This window comes from Orbicella franksi, chromosome 12 (assembly GCF_964199315.1).
Source record: "Orbicella franksi chromosome 12, jaOrbFran1.1, whole genome shotgun sequence".
Lineage (NCBI taxonomy): Eukaryota > Metazoa > Cnidaria > Anthozoa > Scleractinia > Merulinidae > Orbicella > Orbicella franksi.
In genome coordinates this window covers 23,570,234-23,590,693 of record NC_138156.1, presented here as the reverse complement: position 1 = coordinate 23,590,693, position 20,460 = coordinate 23,570,234, and the positions used below count along the sequence as shown (strand labels likewise).

The window sequence follows — 20,460 nt, the reverse complement described above, 5'->3', positions numbered from 1 at the left end:
AACAGCAAAACAATGATTGGTGTGAAACTATAGAAACATTTCTACTCATAACCTCAGATCAAGGGGAAACAACGTCATTAGGGTAAAATCAAAATCGCCGATTTCTCGATCATGCCGCAGAACGGAAGCATTATAAGATTTTTTTAAAGTCAGTTTACATGAAAACATGGCTCTCTATAATACTTTTCAATCCTCTTTGCTTTGCTTCGTAGCGATTTCGTCATTACTTGAATATTTTGGTCTGTAAAAATTATAACTTTCTGCCTCGGGAAACGGCGTAAATCAGTCCTGCGAAGTCAGGGACCGTGTTAACTCCCGATTCACTTACCTCGATTTTAATTCGCTGAAAAAGGTGAAAAAAAATTCTTAGCAAGGGAATTATGCGCCCAGTTTTAGGCTGGAAAATTATGCTTTAGGGATCGGGCATAAACGTAATCCCACCTATTTGCAGTGTTTGCAAAATAATAAGAACCTTGTCCCGCATGTAACTATGTGCGAATGAAGTTATTTTGTTAGTATCAGTCTAGCTACTTAGCTGAATTTCAGTGGCAGTTTTGTTAATGATACAACGAGTGAGTTTTACTTCTATTGTGTTTAATGTCCAATGTTTGTCTACCTTATTTCCCTATTTTGCCTACTGTGCCCCCCCACCCCGCCAAGAAACGGCGAATAAGAAAACAAAACCAACATCACAAAATCAAATTATTTTATTTACAGGTTAAATGAATGCTTTTAAAAAAACAGCCTTCGATTTACAGCTGAGCAAGAGAGATGCAAATTATAATACGACATCCGATATTTCAATACGGGTAAATAACCAATTTTATTACACGACTAAGTTAGTTCACAGGTCCAATAACTAAAGTCAACCAATCAGGTTGTTGCATTGCCAGTCCAATACCCTGAGAGTACTTTGCCAGGCACTGCCCTTATAGTTTTAATGGCTTACTTTTCTACTAGAAGAAACTTACATAAAAGACATTCCTTTTATTTATTTTTCTTCAAATTTTCTTTTCCCTCATTCCAGTTGTTAAGTAAAAAGTAAGTGGGCTCCCAGCCAAAATTGCGTGCCTGAACTTCGTGATGTCTTTTTACTCCGTGATCGTGGGATTTTTGTAAACAGTCAGTCGTGCAATAATTCTCGTATGAACCAAGATTGCTCGGGACCACATAGGGGGAAATCGTTATCCAACAGTCCAGGCTGAGCCCGGTTGCTGCTGTTAACAGCTCGGGCCGATATTCTCTCCGTGCGGACCTCGCGCCTGGTTCAATATTCTGGGTCTTGCCAAATTAAAATATCTCAACTATGTACAAAAGATCTACAACCTTTCTGTATTTTACACTTCGTCCTGAGCGTAAATATTGTGCAATATTTGTACAAATTTGTTTGAACAAAAAGAACGAAAATTGTTTTTTAATGGTTCTACTACAATACTAACTCTAAGAAATGACATGTGCTGATCAATGTACACTGTTTCCACCCGACAGGAAAAAAGCTAAGTGTTTCCACAAGGAATTAAACACGCATCGCGTCTGACGAGAGACAACAACAAGCAAAATTCCAGTAACACGATCCTCAAAATTAATCAGTAGATCCACACGAGACTTACTTGGGCCGTGCCCAATCTTTCGTCTGTTGAATTGAATTATACACGATCTCTGTTTAAACACATTTACATTTCTAACATATTGTTTTCCTTAACGACATTGTTCAAAATACATCAATTAATGCATTATACACTTGTTCGTTGCACCTCCATTGTCCTCGAAGATTATTGTCCACCTTTTTCCCGCGCGGTATAGATTCCGTCCATACAGCACTTGTAGAACACGCCTTTGAGCTGATGTTTGATGCAGTACTTATCCAAATGGTGCATGAAACGCCGCGTTGCTCGCGAGGGTTTTCGCGATTGAAACTTCTGCTTGGCAAAGTGCTCCATGTTCCTGTATTTAGCGCTGTAAAAGGCGTCTATCATACAAAAGAACTTTCGTTTGGCAGCGCGGTAGCCGATTCTGCAACACCGCTTCTCCAGGTGCCGTCTGTTGAGCGCCTGAGGCACAGGGTTAACTTTGTCAGGAAGACGTGAAGTCATGGGTGGCTGTGTTGTCGAGGTGAGATTGCCGGTTCCAAACGCCACCGATCCATTTGTGGATTCCTGCTCGTCCACTTCCGAAGCGTTCGGTTTTTCCGGATGCTTGCGATGCTTCGAACCTTTACGCATAAAGGAAAACAAAAGAATGTTTTTATTATTACGACGGATTTTGCTTTCGAACCTGCCGCATATTTTCAGGGATTTAATTTACCAATGTCTGATTCCTTGCTCACTTAGTAAAAAGTTTGAAATATTTACGCTGGATCAGTTTTAACAATGCTTGATCTTTGGACCTTTTGTGTTCACTTCCCACGTACTGCTTCAGTAGCGTTATCTGATGTTTTTGCTGTACATCACGTAGTCGAGGTTTTCTCAAGGATATTCCTTTCAATTCAACGCTTGTAGTACTTCATCTTGCCCCTAACAATTGCTACATTAAAATGCCCCAGTTTTTACACTTGGTGAATCGATAAATTAACGAGTGGACACTCTTTTGTTGTGGTTCAAGGCGGGAGAACGGAAAACCTTCGTTCAAAGATTCCGGTACAATGCTTGTGCGAATCAATGAAATTCCCTCGTAGTAAAACTGTTGATTTTCTTAACGCACTTGCAGCCAATAGAATAAAAATCAAAGCGAATTAATCCAACTAAAGCTCACCTCTTCTCGCATCACTCAATTCACACAAGCAGATGAAAGTCAGCACAACAATGATCTTCGTTACGAAATTCATGGCTTCCCTGCGCTCGAGTGCGTAGTGATTCAGCGAAAAACGGAAGATTGCTTTCGCAGTAACACTTGGTAGACTTCTGCAGTAAAGCTGTGATTCAGGTAGAACTGATCTAGTTCTTGTTAGAATATGGCGCCTGATCTGAGCTGAATATAATCACGTACTGAACTAAGTCTCATTTGCTAATCGATGATTGTCTTTCGAATTCCCTTGGCAATGTGTCTATGAAATCAGAGCTCTGTCAACTAAACACTCGCATTCGAGAGAAACCATGCGAAACATCCCACAAAAGGAAGTTCCACCGGGTGGGGTTGGGGACAATTTTTGGCGCACCTCAAAATACGTCAATACCTGGTTGGTCTTTACGGCTTTGGTGGGCTCAGCTTGAAAAACACTCGATAACCTGCGGTTGTGATACAAACGGATATTTAGGAACCAAAAGCCAAGACAACAGGAAGTTTGAGTTGCGAAGTTATGATTCTTCACCCCTCCCCTACCCCCTGGTGCAAAAACCAGTTTTCAATGATAATTGACATCCATTGTAGTCCGTGCGGAGCTTAGTGAATGATATTGTTTCAATGACTGGCTGAAGTGAATTTTAATCACGGAAAAACAATTTCTAATTTTATATGTGTTCTCGGTACGAGAGAAATAAAAGTTTGTGTTTACACACTTGCGAGGTCGAGCTATATTGCGTAAAGCGATATTAGAACGTAAAAGGAATGCCGTTATCTTCTTGGATAAATTCCGGCAGTCACATTCAAGAAAGTTGAGTTTACTTTTTTTTTTTAGTAAGGTATGATGCACTTGCTGGCAAATTACCGCTTGCTGTGAGAAAAACAAACGATCAATGTTAGTGGTCGCATTTTTGAGTCGATTTAGGACAGGTCCGCGCTTGAGATTATCCCGATTATGCTAAACCACTGATTAACTGTTGTAATCACGGAATCACCGAAGTTCCGCAAATAACGAAGACTTGTAGACACAGGAGTGGAAAGTGAGGAAAATCACATTCCAAGAGGAAACGGGGGCAGTCATGCTGCAGTCGATCAGGATATTTTTTATTTTAACGCTTTGCTATCAGAACCTCTCGCTCGGCTAACATCTAGTACAATCTCAAAACGGAAGCAAGTAACACGATTCATGAGAGGTTCTGACTATGAGTAGCTTATTGCCGACAGTAGCAATTTATCATAGGCTTTACAGTCCAGATACGGGCAAACGGAGCTGCGAGTTGATTTCACAGTCGGCCTTACACCAGCTGCTGAATACTCCCCGGATTTGAACGTTTGACGTGGGAACACCTGACGAATTAGAAGACGATCTAATATTACTACGAAACAACGAGTCTCGCAGATTTGGAACATTGTTGCCAAGAGGAAATAATCTGGTTTCTCGTTGAACAATATCACAAGGCCAAAACAAGTTAAAATTGCCGCGACAGTTTGGAGCCATCGCCGCAAGTGAACCTACCCAACCATGGGTGACGCCCTTCCCTTTCGAAACTAATGTTGAGTCTTCAATGAAGTAAAAATAACCTGCTTACTTCCCCCCTGACTCATAGGAACCAAACACGATAGATCAGTTTAATTTGTTTGTACAAAATTCTTACAAAAGCAAGTTCAACAGCTTTGAAAAACAAACCGATGTTTCTGTTGTCACTGAAGGCCTGTTTATTCAGTTAAGCAAACTTAAAAAAATCTATTTCCAATGCACGCCATATTTAGGGGCGTTTTACAACGCTGTACTGTGTTAAATCTCATTAATAACTTCCTAGATCACTGAACGACGAACAAATAATTCAACATTGTACAATTGAATGTCTATTTCCTTCTTCCATTTCCATAAGGAAGAACATTCGACAATGATGGTATGCAAATCTTATCTATTTGAGTCCTCAAGAGCCCTTACTGTACACTGAAAAGATCGTATTATGATTTTGAGGTTCTTGTAGCTGGTGACTATAGTGGAATGATCGATCGATACGAGGTCTTACCACTCTGGCGGAAACCGAAAATAAACCTGGAAGAATAAGTTTCGTTCTCAAAATAGCTCATCGAAACAGAATACGATAGAAACATTTAAAAGGAAATTGTCAACATTGCTAGCGCTGAGACTACAATCACTGCTATTTTGGTTATTTTTCGCTGTTAAAAACTATTGTTCTTTTAACAATAGTGTCTGGCCGGCGACACAACATCGTTTAGAATGTCGCTTATTTTTCAGCATGCAAGCTAAATTGTTGAACGTGATAAAGAATACATCGATCCTTTTGCCAATAAGACTATATGAACACATGTTCACTGCAGTGCGTTTCACATAATTCTGACTCAAGTAAAAATATCGAATAATCGGTCATGCATCGCTCCATGCATATATGTATATGTTCTTATATAACCTAATGATATTTCACAGCTTGAAATATCTAGTCACGCTATGTTTATTTATTCGATCATAATTTAGAAGATACAGGTGCAAGCAGGGATTTGCACATACCCTTAAGAGTCGGCAACTTTGAGCCTTTTTATCTTGTAAACTAAATATCATTTATTCAACCTGCCCACGAAAGCAGAAATTCCTGAGAGGCAAAAAATTATTAAATTATTTCTTTGCGAGCTCAAATCTGCGAGTCATTTCACTCTAGATTCTACGGTGGAGGGGATTGTAATTGTCGCTTGACTACTTCTATCGAATAATTGCATCTCGAACTAACAGGCACTCCATATTTGCCTTCACTCCTCTAATGTACGGTGAGTGAAGTTTTGAAGTTTCGAGAAGTTGCTTTCAGCGTTTTTTCCCTTCCACTAAATGCCATAGCATTATGTAACAGCTGAAATCTAAACGTGATGGCAGCGCGTGTGAGTAGCCTTACTAAGACTAAGCCGAAATGGAGGACACCGAGATCCAAAAACCCCTTCATTACTCGTGTTTGGCGGCGGCTTTGATTTTAATTTTTATCCAATCGACTTGGCTTTTCATGTTTAAGCCCATTGAGAAACTTCTATGACTAATAGTGGACCATATTTCTGGAGGCCGTTGTAATTGATTGCAATAGATCATTAAATTTCGTTTGTTTTACTTCATGATACAAAGAATTTTAACTCAAAGCATTCGCCAAATGGCATCAATGCAGTGCTAAAAAAAAAACTAAAAATAAATAAATAAATAAAGGCTAAATCAGTGTTCACTTGTTGTATGATTTCCTTTCTTGTCAGGGCTTTACTCATGCGGTGAACAATTGAAAGCCGATTCATTCAAAATAAAAAACACTGTAAAAACAACCAGATTATGTTAAATAAATATTGCTTGTTAGTAAGGTCCGACCTTCACTGATCGATTTTGACACAGCCGCGGTTATGTTATCATCAAATTTCTTTCAAGCGACTTGGGAAACACATAGAATCGTTGGAAAAGGAATCTCGACCTCGGTTTTTCGCGAACCATTAAATTCGCCATTATTCTTCTAAAATCTCTGCTGTAATGAAGTTAAGAACCGATGCTTTAATTAAAATCTGTTCGCAATTTGAGTGAAGCGTTATTTCGGCCTGAATGCACTTTTTCGAATTAATTCAAAACGTTTCGTTCCGTTTACTTTTAAGTTCTCTTTTTGCCGTTTGAATCCACTAATCGCAATCGGTTTTGCATATCGACGTGACTTTGCTTCCCTTTAAAAAGGCGTACCCCATCCCCAACCATAATTTTAAACTGAAACTCAGCTCAAATACATGTACTTCACATGAATTCCTCGGGTTGGCACATTTCTACATAGCTTATTTAGCGGAAAACCTTCTCGAACCTTACGCCTCGTGTAGGAATTAATACTAACTTCATTAAGACGGCATGAACAATATAAGCCTCAAATTTAATTTATCCGCCTCCTTCAAAGTCGCAATTGGATTAAGTTTGCTTTGTGTTCATCAGGAAAAAAAGTACTGTTATCACTACTACCATTGCGGACGCGTTCTGTTGAAGCCTCTATTAAAATCGTAATTTTGTAAAATTAATTACACTTACAATATCTAAAACCACACTGAAAAACAATCGAAAATTGTCCATAGCTGAGTAACTACTAAGGATGGCAATGCAATTGGACGGAATCAACGCGTCCACCTGTGAAGTAGGCCGTGTATAGGTTTTGAGAGATCATGCACGTTTGCAATCATATATGAATACTCTGGCACACTCTGGTTGGTGTGAGATGGGGCAAAAGTTTTTAAAATTTGCAAATTGGGCGCAACAATCTTGAAAAAAGGTCAGATTTGGGTATCAGCCGACAGCACAAGTGGCGCGGTGCTCTTTTTAAAACAGCAAACCATATGCGACATTTGGAACTCCGCAATCACCGAAGCTCGGCAGTTAATTGACTCTTAATTTAGCTAGTGTTTGAAGTCAGTCGGTAAAGTAACAGCTAAGTTAATTAAGATTTGCGATTATCTCTTCATCGTTTCAATATCACAAGACTACTCTCTGTGAGCGGCTCCATTGAAAGTAATTCTTCTTAACCCATCTGCGATTCGGTTTTCGACCTATTGTGGTAGTTCACGGGCCCGACAAGGGGGAAAGGGAGTACTCCCTGCCCTGTAATGGTATATGCGGAGAGGCTCCGTTGAGGTATATGGAAGGCTAGAGAAACCTGTCATTTAGGTACAACGTGAGCGTGAACTGAATATGGATTAATGCAGTAATACTTTTTTTTTGGTTAAGGTGGGAGTCTAACTGAATTTAAGTGCAAGTTTAGTAAGTTTAAAGAGGGACTAAAAGGAAAAAAAAGGTTATGGAACACCACCAGACAATTGAACGACCCCCGAAACGGCACCCCAGGTTAGTGGACAACTGTTTGGTGTACGTCTACCAATTTTTAACTTCAATTCTAATTTTAAAACAACACCAAATCTTCAAAATTTCCTATTTCCATAAATTTTACCAAACCTTTGAGAAAAACTATTAACCCCATATATACCCAAAAATCACCAAAAAATTTACAAAACAGCCCAAGACATAGATATGTGGGATGAGCAGAGAGCTTCTTGACTGCTTGAAACGTGAACGAGATATTTGCGTTAAAACCATAATACCCAGCAAAATACGGCCTTCATGTAGACCCCCGCCTTGATATGATCTTCTGGTAATGTTTGATGTTCTCGTAATGTTGTTCATCAACTTCATTCCAATAGTTTAGAAAAGGGGTACAGTGTGTTTCCAAGTAATGTATGTGAAAGCGGTACTTTTTTTTTTTTTTTTTTCAATAAACGGTATAAACGAAAGGGGTAGCTTTACACAAAAGGGTAACTAAAGGGATTGGACCTCAGGGCGGCTCCCAGTCTAAATTTTGTAGAGTACTTCTCCGATCCGGGCTCACACATAAGCCAGTTATGGTTGTTGCGAGTGGTTTAGGCTAAGCTGATATCAAAGAGCTACTTACGTCAATCTTTATGCAAGACAAGTTTACAAAAAATGTGTCAGTTATTGCACATGGGTAGTAAATGACTAAAAATCAGTTGGGTTTAAGGTCCGTTGCATTGCAATTCCTTCTTGAATCAATAAGCATGTTACAATAAGCTATGCGATATATCTCAACGAAAGATAGGTAGCTAAAGATATAAATATTAATTTGTGATGCAAAAGGATCAGTTGCATGCTTCGTGGCACAGTAAACAGTTCAAAAGTTGTAAATAGTAATAATTGAGTGCCAAATTAAACTCAAGGTTTCGGGCCTAGCCCTTTCTCGTGATCAGTGCTAAGTTTAGTTTTTGAATGGAACACGTCGTTGAATAAATAAACAGCTGAAAAAGAGAAAGATATAACCTGATAATGAAGAGAGCAGGTTTTGATAACCTTTTGCGTCAATTGATAAGCCTTCAGATATATGTGCAGTATTTCTGGTATGTGAGTGGATACTATTGTTTAAGGCAAAACGCATGATGTTTCCCGACTTGAAATTCTTTGACCGGCCATTCCCACCGCAGTAAGTCAAAGTTCACTGCCGTTATGACAACAGATTAATTGTTGTCAACATTTTAATTAAAATTCCCACATCATTCAGTGACACGTAACAAACTTTCACCCTGCCACCTTGCGCCTAAGCTAGAAAAGCAATTAATTTTCTGACAACATCGATTTTCATTCACATTAAGGCCTATGCGAGGGCTCTTCGGTTTAGTCCATGACAATTAGCTTGAACTCCCCGCATACCGAGGGTTATTTTATCCAGTAATCCAATTTAATAATATAAATTAGACTTCCTAAATTTTTTTATCGTTAATTTAACACTGTAGTACGTGTGGTAGAAAAAGTGAAACAAAATGTTGAGTTTGTTGAAATCACTGAAAGCTTACGATGGATAAAATGGTTTTGTTTCTTCCTTTATCGAATTAGTCGATACCAAGTAATTGCGAACAAGCCGCTAAACCGAAACTTTTCATCTTTAGACAAAAACGCAACCACTGACAAGTTTCATTCTGAAGTTGTACAAACTTCCTTCTTTTGATCTCCAATTTAATGAAATCTAAAATATACGGCTGCTAGCGATAAAGGGAAGCTCGCACTACTGCATACTGTTCCATAGTCCCTTCCCAGTTCCAATAATTTCTTGATCAATACATATCGCCAAAGATCTCTCCTCCTCGCTTGATGAGTTAGAATGCCAAAGATGATGTAAATCTGACGTTTCAAGGATTACAATTAATTTCGAAGCTTTTTTTTGGAAACAAAAAATTCTTGCAAACGAAGCGTTGTGCTTTAAGTTCGCATCCGAGACATTAACAATTAAAATTACCAGCAGCCACCATATCAGTTCAAAGGTGACTTAAAAAAATACATATTTTCCAAAGTTTAATTTAAGGTCCTAGGAAAATCCAGAAATGTTGCATAACTAGTTATAGCCGTTGTTCCAGCTTATATACTAGGCAATGAAACTCCCTTTGTTGTGTCGTTTCATCCTAATACAGACTGAACGACCGAAACATGCAGCGAAGTAACTCAGTAGAGAATTCATTAATGGCCTTTACAGTCTGGTTCTCATATGCCGCCGACATACCTGGGTCACCGTTACAGCATATGTGAACATTTATCGCCGAATCATAATCTATCCCAAGCATTGACCGCCGGCTTGCCTGCGAAGTTGAGCTGAGTTCAACTTCGCAGGCAAGCCGGCGGTTGTCGGCGATGAAAATATTTTATGTGAACATTATCTGGACCATCTGCGGACGCAACATATGACGTATCAACGCGAGTTTTCCTACAATCTCTTACTTTACAGATGGAATGGTTGAAAAGTGCGCCAATTCGATTTGCATTTCGCGCGAATTTGAGTACGTCGGTGATCCATTGCAGATGCGCCGGGAACCCACCAGAACAGGTCGCTGAACGTTGTCACTTGCAACCGGCGACTAACGTTGTAGGTAGGTCGGCGGCATGTGAGAATCAGGCTTAAATGTCATTCGTTAAATTCCCTCTTGAAGGTTACGAAAACAGTTTTATTCCTGAATATGAGATATATTTTACATTGCATGGGGGTCTGTTTTTCGAGGTCTTCCGTGTAATGACACTAATACAATCTCAGAAAAGTGACAACTTTGTTTTGAATTGAAAATAGAAATTATAATTCTATGAATATCAAATGTTAAAGAAAAAAAAATTGAGATCGTTATAAAACTACGCCTAAGCTTGCACCTCCCCTCCCTCCTCGACGTTCTTCGCAAAATCTTTCAACTGGAGAGGAATAACATGAAAAGGAGAAAGTAAATCTGTGTGACATAAAAAAGAGAAATGAAGGACTCTTTGCCCGCAGAAAATAGCAAGAGGTAACTGTGATCGTTATTTTCCATGGACTTCTTGTTATCAAAAACATAATATGCAGATTCATAGCAGAGAGGGTTATGTGTGTATGCGGGGAAAAGGGGCAGGGGGGGGGGGGCATAGGGTGGGGGGCTATAATAAGCAGAGGAAATAACAGCGTCATAACGAAATTAAACTATTTTGTGCAGTCGTGTTCGCCTGGTTGGGCAAAAGCTAGGTAAATGAATAAATGCAGGTTTGTCAGCAACTCTAACTAAAGGTTAAATATGTTAATCCTTCCTTCCTATTATCTTCCAGTTTTTAAAGACAGAACCGAAAGACCTGAAATGTTGCATGATGAGAAAGACAGGAAGAGCTTGGAACACGTACAAAGATATTCCGAGAAACCGAGATACGATTTTGATGTCCGCCGAGATGGCTGAAGAATCGATTGGGAGAGATCACGACAGCTGATAAAAAAAAGGACTAAACAGGAAGAAGCCGATCTGTTTCAACGATCTTATCACACGGTGTTTAGGTTTCAAACTGCATGTTATTTGTGATGAACTTAAAAATTAATATCTTGATCTTATTAAAATGAGATAATTAACATAATCGAATTAATTCAACTTTGTGTCGTGTTTATTATTTTTTTCGCGGGAAATTTACAAGTTAAGTCAAATAGCGCACTTAACATCTATTGACGTATTTTAATGCGTCAAATCTGACACAGACATGCACCTCAAGGCTGGAATTTGGTGAGTCACGCAATAGACAACCAACTTAGAAGCGGTTGCGTGACGACTTGTTTTCTGTCCCTGACATAAACATAAATATGTAAAATATCTTTGGCTACCTGGCATTTTTAACTCTTAGGTTATTTCGGGTAGCCAGCATCCTTACCATTTTTGCTTTAAATTTAATCTATAATATTGTAAATTTATAATATTGTAACGTTGACGAACCGATGATTTTAGGGCGGGAAAATGTTTCTTCGCCGAAAGTTTCGGGCATTCGCAAAACGCTTTCGATAGGCCGCCGCACACTAGCCGATAAAATATCGGCTAGACTATGCAAAAGATAATTCAACAGCAAAAGCGGAGTGCTTGTGCGAAATTGTAAAAAAAAACTGTGGAATGGAATTTTTCCAATCTTGAAATTTCTATTGTTTTTAATTTAAGCAAAATCTACTCCACAGAATTTTTTTTTCTAATTTTCCCTGTTTCTTCTTATGTGTGTAATAAAAAGATTTATATATATATGTCAACATATGGGGTCACCGGCTTAGTTTTTAAAATAGATGCAATTGACGGTAAAAAGTGTGTCAACAGAACAGTGCCACCTCAATTTAACTTAAACACAATTAGAGGTACAGTGGAGAGTTCCCTTAAAAAAATAGCATAGTCATTCAAAACAGTACAGTTCCAAGCCTGAAAAATCACACCTAGTTTTAAAAGTTAAAAAAAAAAAAAATACAGAAAACTGTTTTGAGCCACCTTAAGAACGACTGTGGCCTGACGGATTAGGGTAGCATGTGATAATAATGATTCGATTTTCTCCCCAGGCGCCATTTCATGCTTTGTTTATCCCAGTACCAATCGGACTCTGCTCTAACAAGAACGTAGTGGTCATCTGGGGACGAAGCCGGCAGATACTCACGTTTACAACCGTAACACTTCCTCGCATTTCTCCAAATTGTTCCTTTTCTCTTCCTTTGTCCGCCATTCTGAATTCTCAGGCGGGTTACCGCTGTACACTCGTTCCCAGACTCCCAGTCGCGATTCCCGGTTCCCCGTTCACAGTTTACCGTTACCAGTTACCAGTTTTAGTAACATCCGACAAATAGGCGGGCGGAAATTTTGTTATAGATACGATTAATAACCAAATTTGTACTCAAATATGACGACTCGTATCTAACGCTTGTTCAATAATAACCGATATTTCACTGCCGAGGCCTTTTTTGTGTTGTGATCTGAGTAGTAATATATTCGAGACCTTGTTCACAATTAAACTGTGAAACGAATTACTCTTTTATTTTTTTACCTGTAAACTTGATGGTACTTTGTTTGATTTTGGAAAATTGCACTTTGCATTGATAAAAAGTTATAAAGTAGACTGGTCATTATAATATATACAAAATGTACACGCGTTATGGTACATTTATGGTACATAAATATAAGAAATAAAAACTACAACACACGGGTTACATGTTAAAAGCATTTGGGTATGTTGAAAACTTTAAAAACGTAATTATCAACATTGTGTATAACTTTAAAAATGTAAAACGTACTCTCGCATTAAGAAAACAACTTGGCTGGTTTAAAGATCACTAAGCAGTTGCCCGCAGTGCAGTTCGAAAAATGAAATAAATATATATTATACTTTATAAAACAGCGGCTACCTGAGTTGATGTTGTCAAAGTAATTCCAAAACTACTTTTAAAATCTCTCTATCTAAATGAAATATGCTAATTAATTCCAAACGCTTTAAAATCAAACTGCTGTCCATGATATTACAGGCCATTCAGTTACCTTCAAGGGTCCAGCTGAAATAGTAACTGACCATAGTAAAAACCGATTTTGAACATCGTTATTTCAGGTTTGTATAAAAGTTCAGCGTCAAATAAATAAATCAATATATACAACAGGTAAAACGTTTTCGAGGTTTTATATTGCCTCCGTAATAATTTTCGTCTAGCTACAGCAATGAATAGAAAATCAGTAATGAAGACATTTCACCATCAAGTTATCTTTCAACAGAATTTTCTGCTCAAAGTTCATAAACTTGAGACATAAATTAGTCTTCGTCTTTTTAGGGCGTGGTCTATTAACGCGCAAACTTCACTGGCGCAACCCCACGATAACGTAACCCCTGAACCGCCATGTCCATAATTGTGTAGAACAGAGGAACACACATGGTCCCACTCCAAGCAGATGTCACCTCTACGAGCTGGCCGCAGTCCCACTAGTACTTCTTCCACGTCATCGTCTCCATAGTTACGCAGCGGTGGATAAAACTCCTTGATGTTGTCAAACATTGTTCTGATTGGTGCGTAATCGAGCGTGAGATTTCTGTCCCATTGGTTGGGTTGTCCCAAACCGCCTAACCATAGTGTGTCGTCATTTCTTGGTAAAATATATACAAAGTCTACATCTCCCTGTTGAAGTTTGTCGGTCATAGATGAGATACACATGGAGTGTGTCAACTTAGGCATCAAACTGCCATCGTTCCGAACTTTCAATATCGCCCCTGAAAATAGTATAAAAGATACATGTCTGGGCTTATGAAAACAGTGTTAAAGAAATCGCGCCCTGCTCAAGCGGTTTTTTTTTCTTGCCAGAGACTCCAAAGTAGACGATATAAAAATTAAAAGGAATTTCAGTCTTTTTTATCCTTCCGCTCTCTTATCTTCCTTTGCTTGCTCTCCTCTCTCTCTCTTTTTCTTATCACTTGGAGTGATTTTAAGGCCTTTTGGAGTTGTGAAACCAAAGTGCATATGGCTGTTTTGTTGCGAAGTATTGACGCGGTTTCCTTAAATTCAGTCATATGTATATAATTGGATGACTCGTTACTTTCAAAGTGAAGTCTACGTTTGAGCTCAGTGGCCCATACATCAGGCTGGCGCTTATCTCCAGTTTCCGAAAAACATTAAGCGATTAGGAATTTTTCTACCACCCCATGGATGCATGGATGGTATAACAGACCATCAGAGAGTTAATTACCCAAAGCGTTAACTTCACCGGTACCCGTTTATGCATCTGGGTAGGGAGAGATCGTGGTACTAAGACAACAATGAATCTTGCCCAAGAACACAACACAATGATACCGGAATCCGGTGCGCTAAGCATTAGGCCGTGGAGCCTGCCATTTACCTTCAAATATTATCAAGATCTGCTTTCTCCTTGCAATATAGGAAAAAAAACACCGACAGGGGTACCGACAGTTAGCTATCTCTGGTATCTGTAATATAAGGATTCGGATAACGTGTTTTCATTCTTGTGGCCACCCAGTTCAGATCACTTGATGATTCAATTGGGAGGTTTACAATTGTTCTGTTTATACATGTCCTCATGCTCTCAGTTGTGTTTGGCAAATTGCACATTTGTAACCTCCCAAATGAATCATCACGTGGTCTGAATTGGCTGGCAACAAGGATGTAAAGACGTTAGATAAATCCTCTACGTAGTGAATGCTATTGTATAACTACCAGTCTCACCTCTTGACGGGTAAACGTTTTCATCCCCTGCCAGTTCTCTAGCACTGAGGCCAGAGCAATTGACGATCAACTGGGATTTGTATTTAATCTTCAACTCTTCTGCCTGGTCTCTTAATAGTCCGTGGATGTCATCTTGTACAAAGCGACAGCCGCGCTGGTGACACTGCTGGTAAAGCCACTGCATGAAGACAGCAGTGTTAATCATAGGTGCCATGTGTTGGTACGCGTCCACAACACCAAACGCCGGGTTCACGGCTGAGAAAAACAATAAATGCGTTAGTGCCACTGGCACTGCTAAGCCTAATGGTCGGTACGTTCGACTCTGCATTGAGCGGCTCCGGTTCGAGTCCTGGCTGATCTCGTTACCTTGTGTTTTTTGGGCAGGACACTCTACTTAAAGCATCCCTCGGCCGTACCGAAGGAGTATAGATGAGATATAAGGCTCAAGAGGCTCTTAAAAGTGTCAAATATTCGCTGGTAATCAAGGAGTATAAATGAGTTCCCGCAAATTGTTAGGAGGTAATCTTATACCAAAATACAACGATATAGGAGTGAAAGGGGGAGAGCTTAACTGACAGTACAATGGTTGACTCGAGTGGTTTAGGGCACTGGATTTAAAATCTAGAGGTCCCTGGTTCAAACACTCCACCCTACTATTATGCTGGTGAATTTGTTCTCGGTAGTCCCGAATTCATCTCCTCGACCGCTCTGTGTAAATAGTCAACTGGTCAGCCTCCCACTAGTTGGGATTCTTAATAGTTTATGTTTCATTTGAAATATTTGTTTACTCGTTTACAGTGTCCCCAATTACATAGACAGCAACAAAACCGACAAAAGCTCGTACTGCATCAGATTTCCGCGACTTACCAGTCTCTTCAATGAGGTTCTTTTCATGTTGAAAACCCGGGAGATGACTTATCTCATTCATTTTCTCCAAATGAGCGGGGATATCTTCGACTTTGTCCTTGAAGTAGAACACAGACTGTTTCATAAACACTCCTGTTTCTTCTGCGCTCATGGCCATCTCTACGAACTTAGTGTAGCTGTCCATGCACCAAACCTTGGCCCGATCTAACGAATCCTCCGTTACGTGACTTCCACATACTGCAGGGGGCCATTCCCACAAGGCGCCGGCTATCTCGGACGTAATGCGTTTTCCAGAGACTGGAGAAGCGAACTCTTTCGCTATGACTGTCACTCTGTAACTGATTTAACAGGGAGCACTTTTAACAAACAGCCATATGCATCATAATTACATCTTTGCCAAATAACAGCAGAACGCAAAACACAGTTCAAAGAAAAAGTTAACGGTCGATAATAAATCTCGTGTTAGGTATTGTTTTGTGCAGTAGGTGACCTCTATATTTTTACTCCCCATTTGTATTGTGACTCAGTCTACGGAATGGCCAAAATACCACAAGACTCGTAAAATCGTTGCGTTGCAACACACTAAAATGTCTCACAGGAAGTGTATATCGCTTTATTTCTCAGTATTGCCTATTATGTTTGGCTCCGGCAAGAATCCGGTTGTCGAATTTACATCAAGACAGTCAATTGACCTCGTCAGGGCTGAGACAACTAAACGGGAAACAACTGTTAAGTGACGAGGAAATGACATTGCAAATTTATTTTCCGTTGCGTGGCAGAAAGAGAAACAAAATAAAAGTTGTATTATTATAGCGCTGTAAAAACCACAGAACTTGCGCGAGCTCTTGACTACGGTAATACATGATCTCACTAGTAAGGACAATTTAACAAATTGACGTCAGTTTTTTTATGCGTCTGTCCTCTTATTGATGATAAATTACGTCACAACATTGTCAAAGTGGCTGTGGAACCACGAGCCGCAGGCGAGTGGTTCCAGAGTAAACTTTGACAATGTTATGACGAAATTTATCATCAATAAGAGGACAGACGCATAAAAAACTGAAGTCAATTTGTTTTTTACAATAACAAGACCCCAAAATGGTCAAATGCCGGGAATAAATGAGGGGAAAAGACGCCGTAAACTTGCCGTAAACAAAGATAAGTGAATTTTAAAATTATATAACAAACAGCGGTGATAAACATTTTAAAAAGATGCATTTTATGAACTTGACGTTTCGTATGCCAGTCAACATGAGTTTTCAAAAGTATAACCGTTAAAATTTTTGGAAAGCTATTTACACTGAATATATTTTTAATCAAGCTAAGGTGGCCGAAGACCAAGAGTGTAAGTGAATTTTACTCGACATGAAGCGAACATTGTTAATAGCTTTTCGCGCTAATTGATTGGCTACTTAAAAAAAGTCAATAAAATCTCATTGGTAAAAAGTTGACGGTTTGACATCTGAAAGTTGAACTTGAAAGCTAGCATAAATTAAAATTTTATCCGTCTGATAAAAATAAGAAATTAGATAGTTATTGTAAACTAAGTTATATTTTGATAATCTCGAGGGAGTTTTGTCTTTCTTTTCGTCTCATTATATTTTTCTAAAAGAAATATAATACATTTTCTATGCGTTTCTTGGAGTTATAGAAACATTCGTGGGCATTTGAGAGAACTCGAAGAACTAGCGAAACATTCGCCTTCGGCTCACTTTCCACCAGCATTTCTTCAGTCTCCCAAACTTCCACTTGAATTTCTTTTGCTCACGAAGGAAACACGGAAAATGTCTTCTATTTCTAAAATAAACATTAGTTGCGACATACGCTTACATAAATTACCGATAAAATATAATTGTAGGATTAAAATTTAAAGTTCTTCTCTTGTTTGCGTTGGTTTCACGATATCGGCTAGAAGACATCAGTCGCTGGGAGTTTTAAAAAAAGAGGAGCTCAGTTTATTCCATGCAAAGCAGCAGTCTTCAAGTGACAATAACTTTTCTTTTTGCTTTTTTTTTTAATTTCAGCTTATCATCTTAAGTATGACTTACCCACGCTCCAAAAGTTGTAATGCAGTTGTCATTCCAATTACTCCTGCGCCAACAATTAGAATACGAGGAGTCCTTCGACGCTAAAAACAAAAGAGAACGTTTAACACATACATTGTCCTTATTATTCCCATACTTATTTACTGTGTCAGTTGGGAGAAATTGCCGATTGAAGACTTAAGATTGAAAACGTCCGTTATTACCTCGTAAGGAGAGGTAGTTTTTGTTTTGAATTTACATCAGAGGTTGTCAAGACAAAATTGAATAAAGATTTTTCCGCCCTAAAACTAAGTCGTTGTATGGTGTTCTAATTCTACAGCTAGCGGAAAACTGTTCGTGGTTTTTCGTTTTTAAATCCTAAATATTAACTTTTTTTGGAAAATTTACTGCGATGATCATTCCCCACTTTCATTTACAACCGAAGTTCAAATATGAATTCTTTCATATATACTCCACATCATTTCACTCCTCACGGGAAGATATGAACTCAATTAATTGACGTCGCTCCCAATGTGTGGCTTCGTAGCTCAGTTGGTAGAGCATCGCATCGGTATTCGCGGAGGTCACGGGTTTGAATCCCGTTAAAGCCCTGATTTTTTTTCAGGCTTCTTCTTTCCAATTGCTTAAATTGGAAAATTTACTGCGATGATCATTCTTCACTTTCAACATAGGTCTTTCTCGATTATTAGTTTCAACTGAGAAATCTTATTCTTTTTAGAAACAGTCCTGAAAGTTCTAGTTAGTTTCCTTCACGATTCAGGTTTTGTTGGTGAATTTTACATGCTTTCCTTACTTTATTAGTTAGAGAATTTTACTCTCTTTCGTATCTTTCAACCGGATAACAATTAATTGTAACTTTTCATGCTATCATGTTTATAGTTGATTCATCATCTTATTTCTCTTGTTTTGCCTACTGATTCTGCTACCAATTTAAGAAATTTAAGAATATTTCCAGCGATATATCATTGGCGTCCATCTTTCAATATGCGTGGCAGTAGTTTATTTAATTGAAACTTGACTGAAATGTGTTACAACTGAACTTGGAGTTACCACCACTATCAAGGGAAAAGAAACATAGATTTAAAAAGTCTCGTGTATATTCGTAAAAGAAAATTAAATTCATTTTTCAGTTGGTTGCATGCTGATCGAACGAAATTATTAGTACAGGGCCGTATAAAAGTTGGTCTGTTCCTATAAATACGAAATACGTAAAGAATTTTACATGAAATATATACAGCAACAATAAAAAAACTTACTATCAAAGTTTTTGAATAACTTGGCATCGCGGCTAGTTGCAAGTCCATTTTTCTCGGAGTTACTGATTTGAGAAGACGACTGAACAAGTACAATTAGGCTAGCTATATTTTGCTTACAAAATTAAACAAGGTTCGTCTCTCAGGTCCGTTCAATTTGTGATAATGGAACAAAAGTTGCCGCTTCATGTATATGACGCACTTGAAATATAAATCGTAGAGTTACAGCACAGTACGTGAGGTAATGCTTCAAAAATGTAACACTGATTTGATTGGTTCTACCACCAGGAATGAATTTTTGATCACGTATGAAGGCGGTCCAATACCCAGTGGAGCGATAAAAGATCCGGCATATACTGATCTACAAAGCAAAATGTCAAAAGATAAATAAGATAAATGTTGCCGCGCGGCTAAAGTAATCAGAGAAACGGTTCTCTTGTCATGTTGTAAACTTTCAACTTTGGCATTAACAATACGTGCGCCTTGTTACAACACGTACGCGCACTGATCTAGAACAAATATTTCCGGGAATGAAAAGTCTCTTAAATTTCCATAAAAATCACCTCACACGTAATCTTCGCTTGAACTTGGTCTCTTGATCGGTCGCATCGTTTACTTGTCGACCTAAAAATTGCCATTCAGCACTCTGCGTTTGAGACCATGGAATTGATTGACGCAATTTTTTTTTAAAAAAAGTTTGCCTCAAGATTGCGTTTAAAAAAAAATTACTTTGTGTTTGTGGAATACAAGGCGAAACGAAATCACCAAGCGGAGCTTTTTTCTAGGATGTGATCCGGAAATATGACGTGGTCCAAAAGCCGATATCAAAAGGAAAGTAACGATAAAAGAACGAGAGATCTTGTCCTTTATCCCAGTGGCATTTATCCCTTCCTTTCTTTCCTGAAAAATTTACGCATTCAATACTACAACATGTAGAGACGAGCAGGGACTGGTTGAACTCCGTTGCAGGAGTAAGCGGGGACGGAATAGAGGAGCGAAAACCCAGGGCCCCCTCGCCCTCTCTCCGTTTTACGCTTGATACACAGACTAGCCCCAGCATTACGAACTTAACAGTTGGCGACATGAGATGACTAATTATTATTATTTTTTAAAATTCTTTTTTAAATAATAAACTTAGTCAGAGGAAAGAAAACGGCCTCATGAATGTATATCCATTCGATGCCACGTGATTTTAATCATGTCAACGAACTAGAATACCCGTAGCATTATTGACCGGAAAAAAGCCGGTTCAGTTCGTCTCTGAGAGAATCGAAAAAATTTAAAGCATGCAAAAGTGAAGCGTTTCGTGAGTCGAGAAAGAGAACGTGATGGGTTAGTCGTTCGGTTTAATGAAAATATGTAGACTGGATTATGGCCAGTGACTGCTCAGTAGAAATTGTTATTGAGGTTAAGGCGAAAGCAATGATCATTGCAAAGGATATGCACTGTTAATTTGCTCCGAATCTTGTCAAGAAGGCTGAG

The 20,460-nt window shown here is 38.7% G+C and overlaps 2 protein-coding genes across 2 annotated transcripts; both read right to left on the bottom strand.

The window, feature by feature from the left end:
- Positions 1-689: 689 nt before the first annotated feature.
- Positions 690-3,051, bottom strand: LOC145463500 (uncharacterized). Its single transcript, XM_081447248.1, has 2 exons — positions 2,752-3,051; positions 690-2,212 (listed from the first exon to the last, which is right to left on the bottom strand). Exons 1-2 carry the CDS (start codon positions 2,822-2,824, stop codon positions 1,773-1,775), a joined length of 513 nt encoding a protein of 170 aa, XP_081303374.1. The 5' UTR covers positions 2,825-3,051; the 3' UTR covers positions 690-1,772.
- A 10,163-nt stretch (positions 3,052-13,214) lies between these two features.
- On the bottom strand, positions 13,215-19,029 carry LOC145462322 (D-amino-acid oxidase-like). The gene is made up of 5 exons (XM_081445818.1): positions 18,982-19,029; positions 17,729-17,808; positions 15,681-16,018; positions 14,814-15,068; positions 13,215-13,846 (listed from the first exon to the last, which is right to left on the bottom strand). Exons 1-5 carry the CDS (start codon positions 19,027-19,029, stop codon positions 13,374-13,376), a joined length of 1,194 nt encoding a protein of 397 aa, XP_081301944.1. The 3' UTR covers positions 13,215-13,373.
- Between the last annotated feature and the right edge of the window lie 1,431 nt (positions 19,030-20,460).

Excerpts from the sequence above, each read along its gene's own strand:
- LOC145462322 (XM_081445818.1), bottom strand. The coding sequence starts at position 19,029 with ATGGACTTGCAACTAGCCGCGATGCCAAGTTATTCAAAAACTTTGATA. Across the intron at positions 17,809-18,981 it reads GTTATTCAAAAACTTTGATA|CGTCGAAGGACTCCTCGTAT; the intron begins GTAAGTTTTTTT and ends TTTTGTTTTTAG. Across the intron at positions 15,069-15,680 it reads GAACCTCATTGAAGAGACTG|CCGTGAACCCGGCGTTTGGT; the intron begins GTAAGTCGCGGA and ends TGTTTTTCTCAG.
- LOC145463500 (XM_081447248.1), bottom strand. The coding sequence starts at position 2,824 with ATGAATTTCGTAACGAAGATCATTGTTGTGCTGACTTTCATCTGCTTG. Across the intron at positions 2,213-2,751 it reads ATTGAGTGATGCGAGAAGAG|GTTCGAAGCATCGCAAGCAT; the intron begins GTGAGCTTTAGT and ends TTATGCGTAAAG.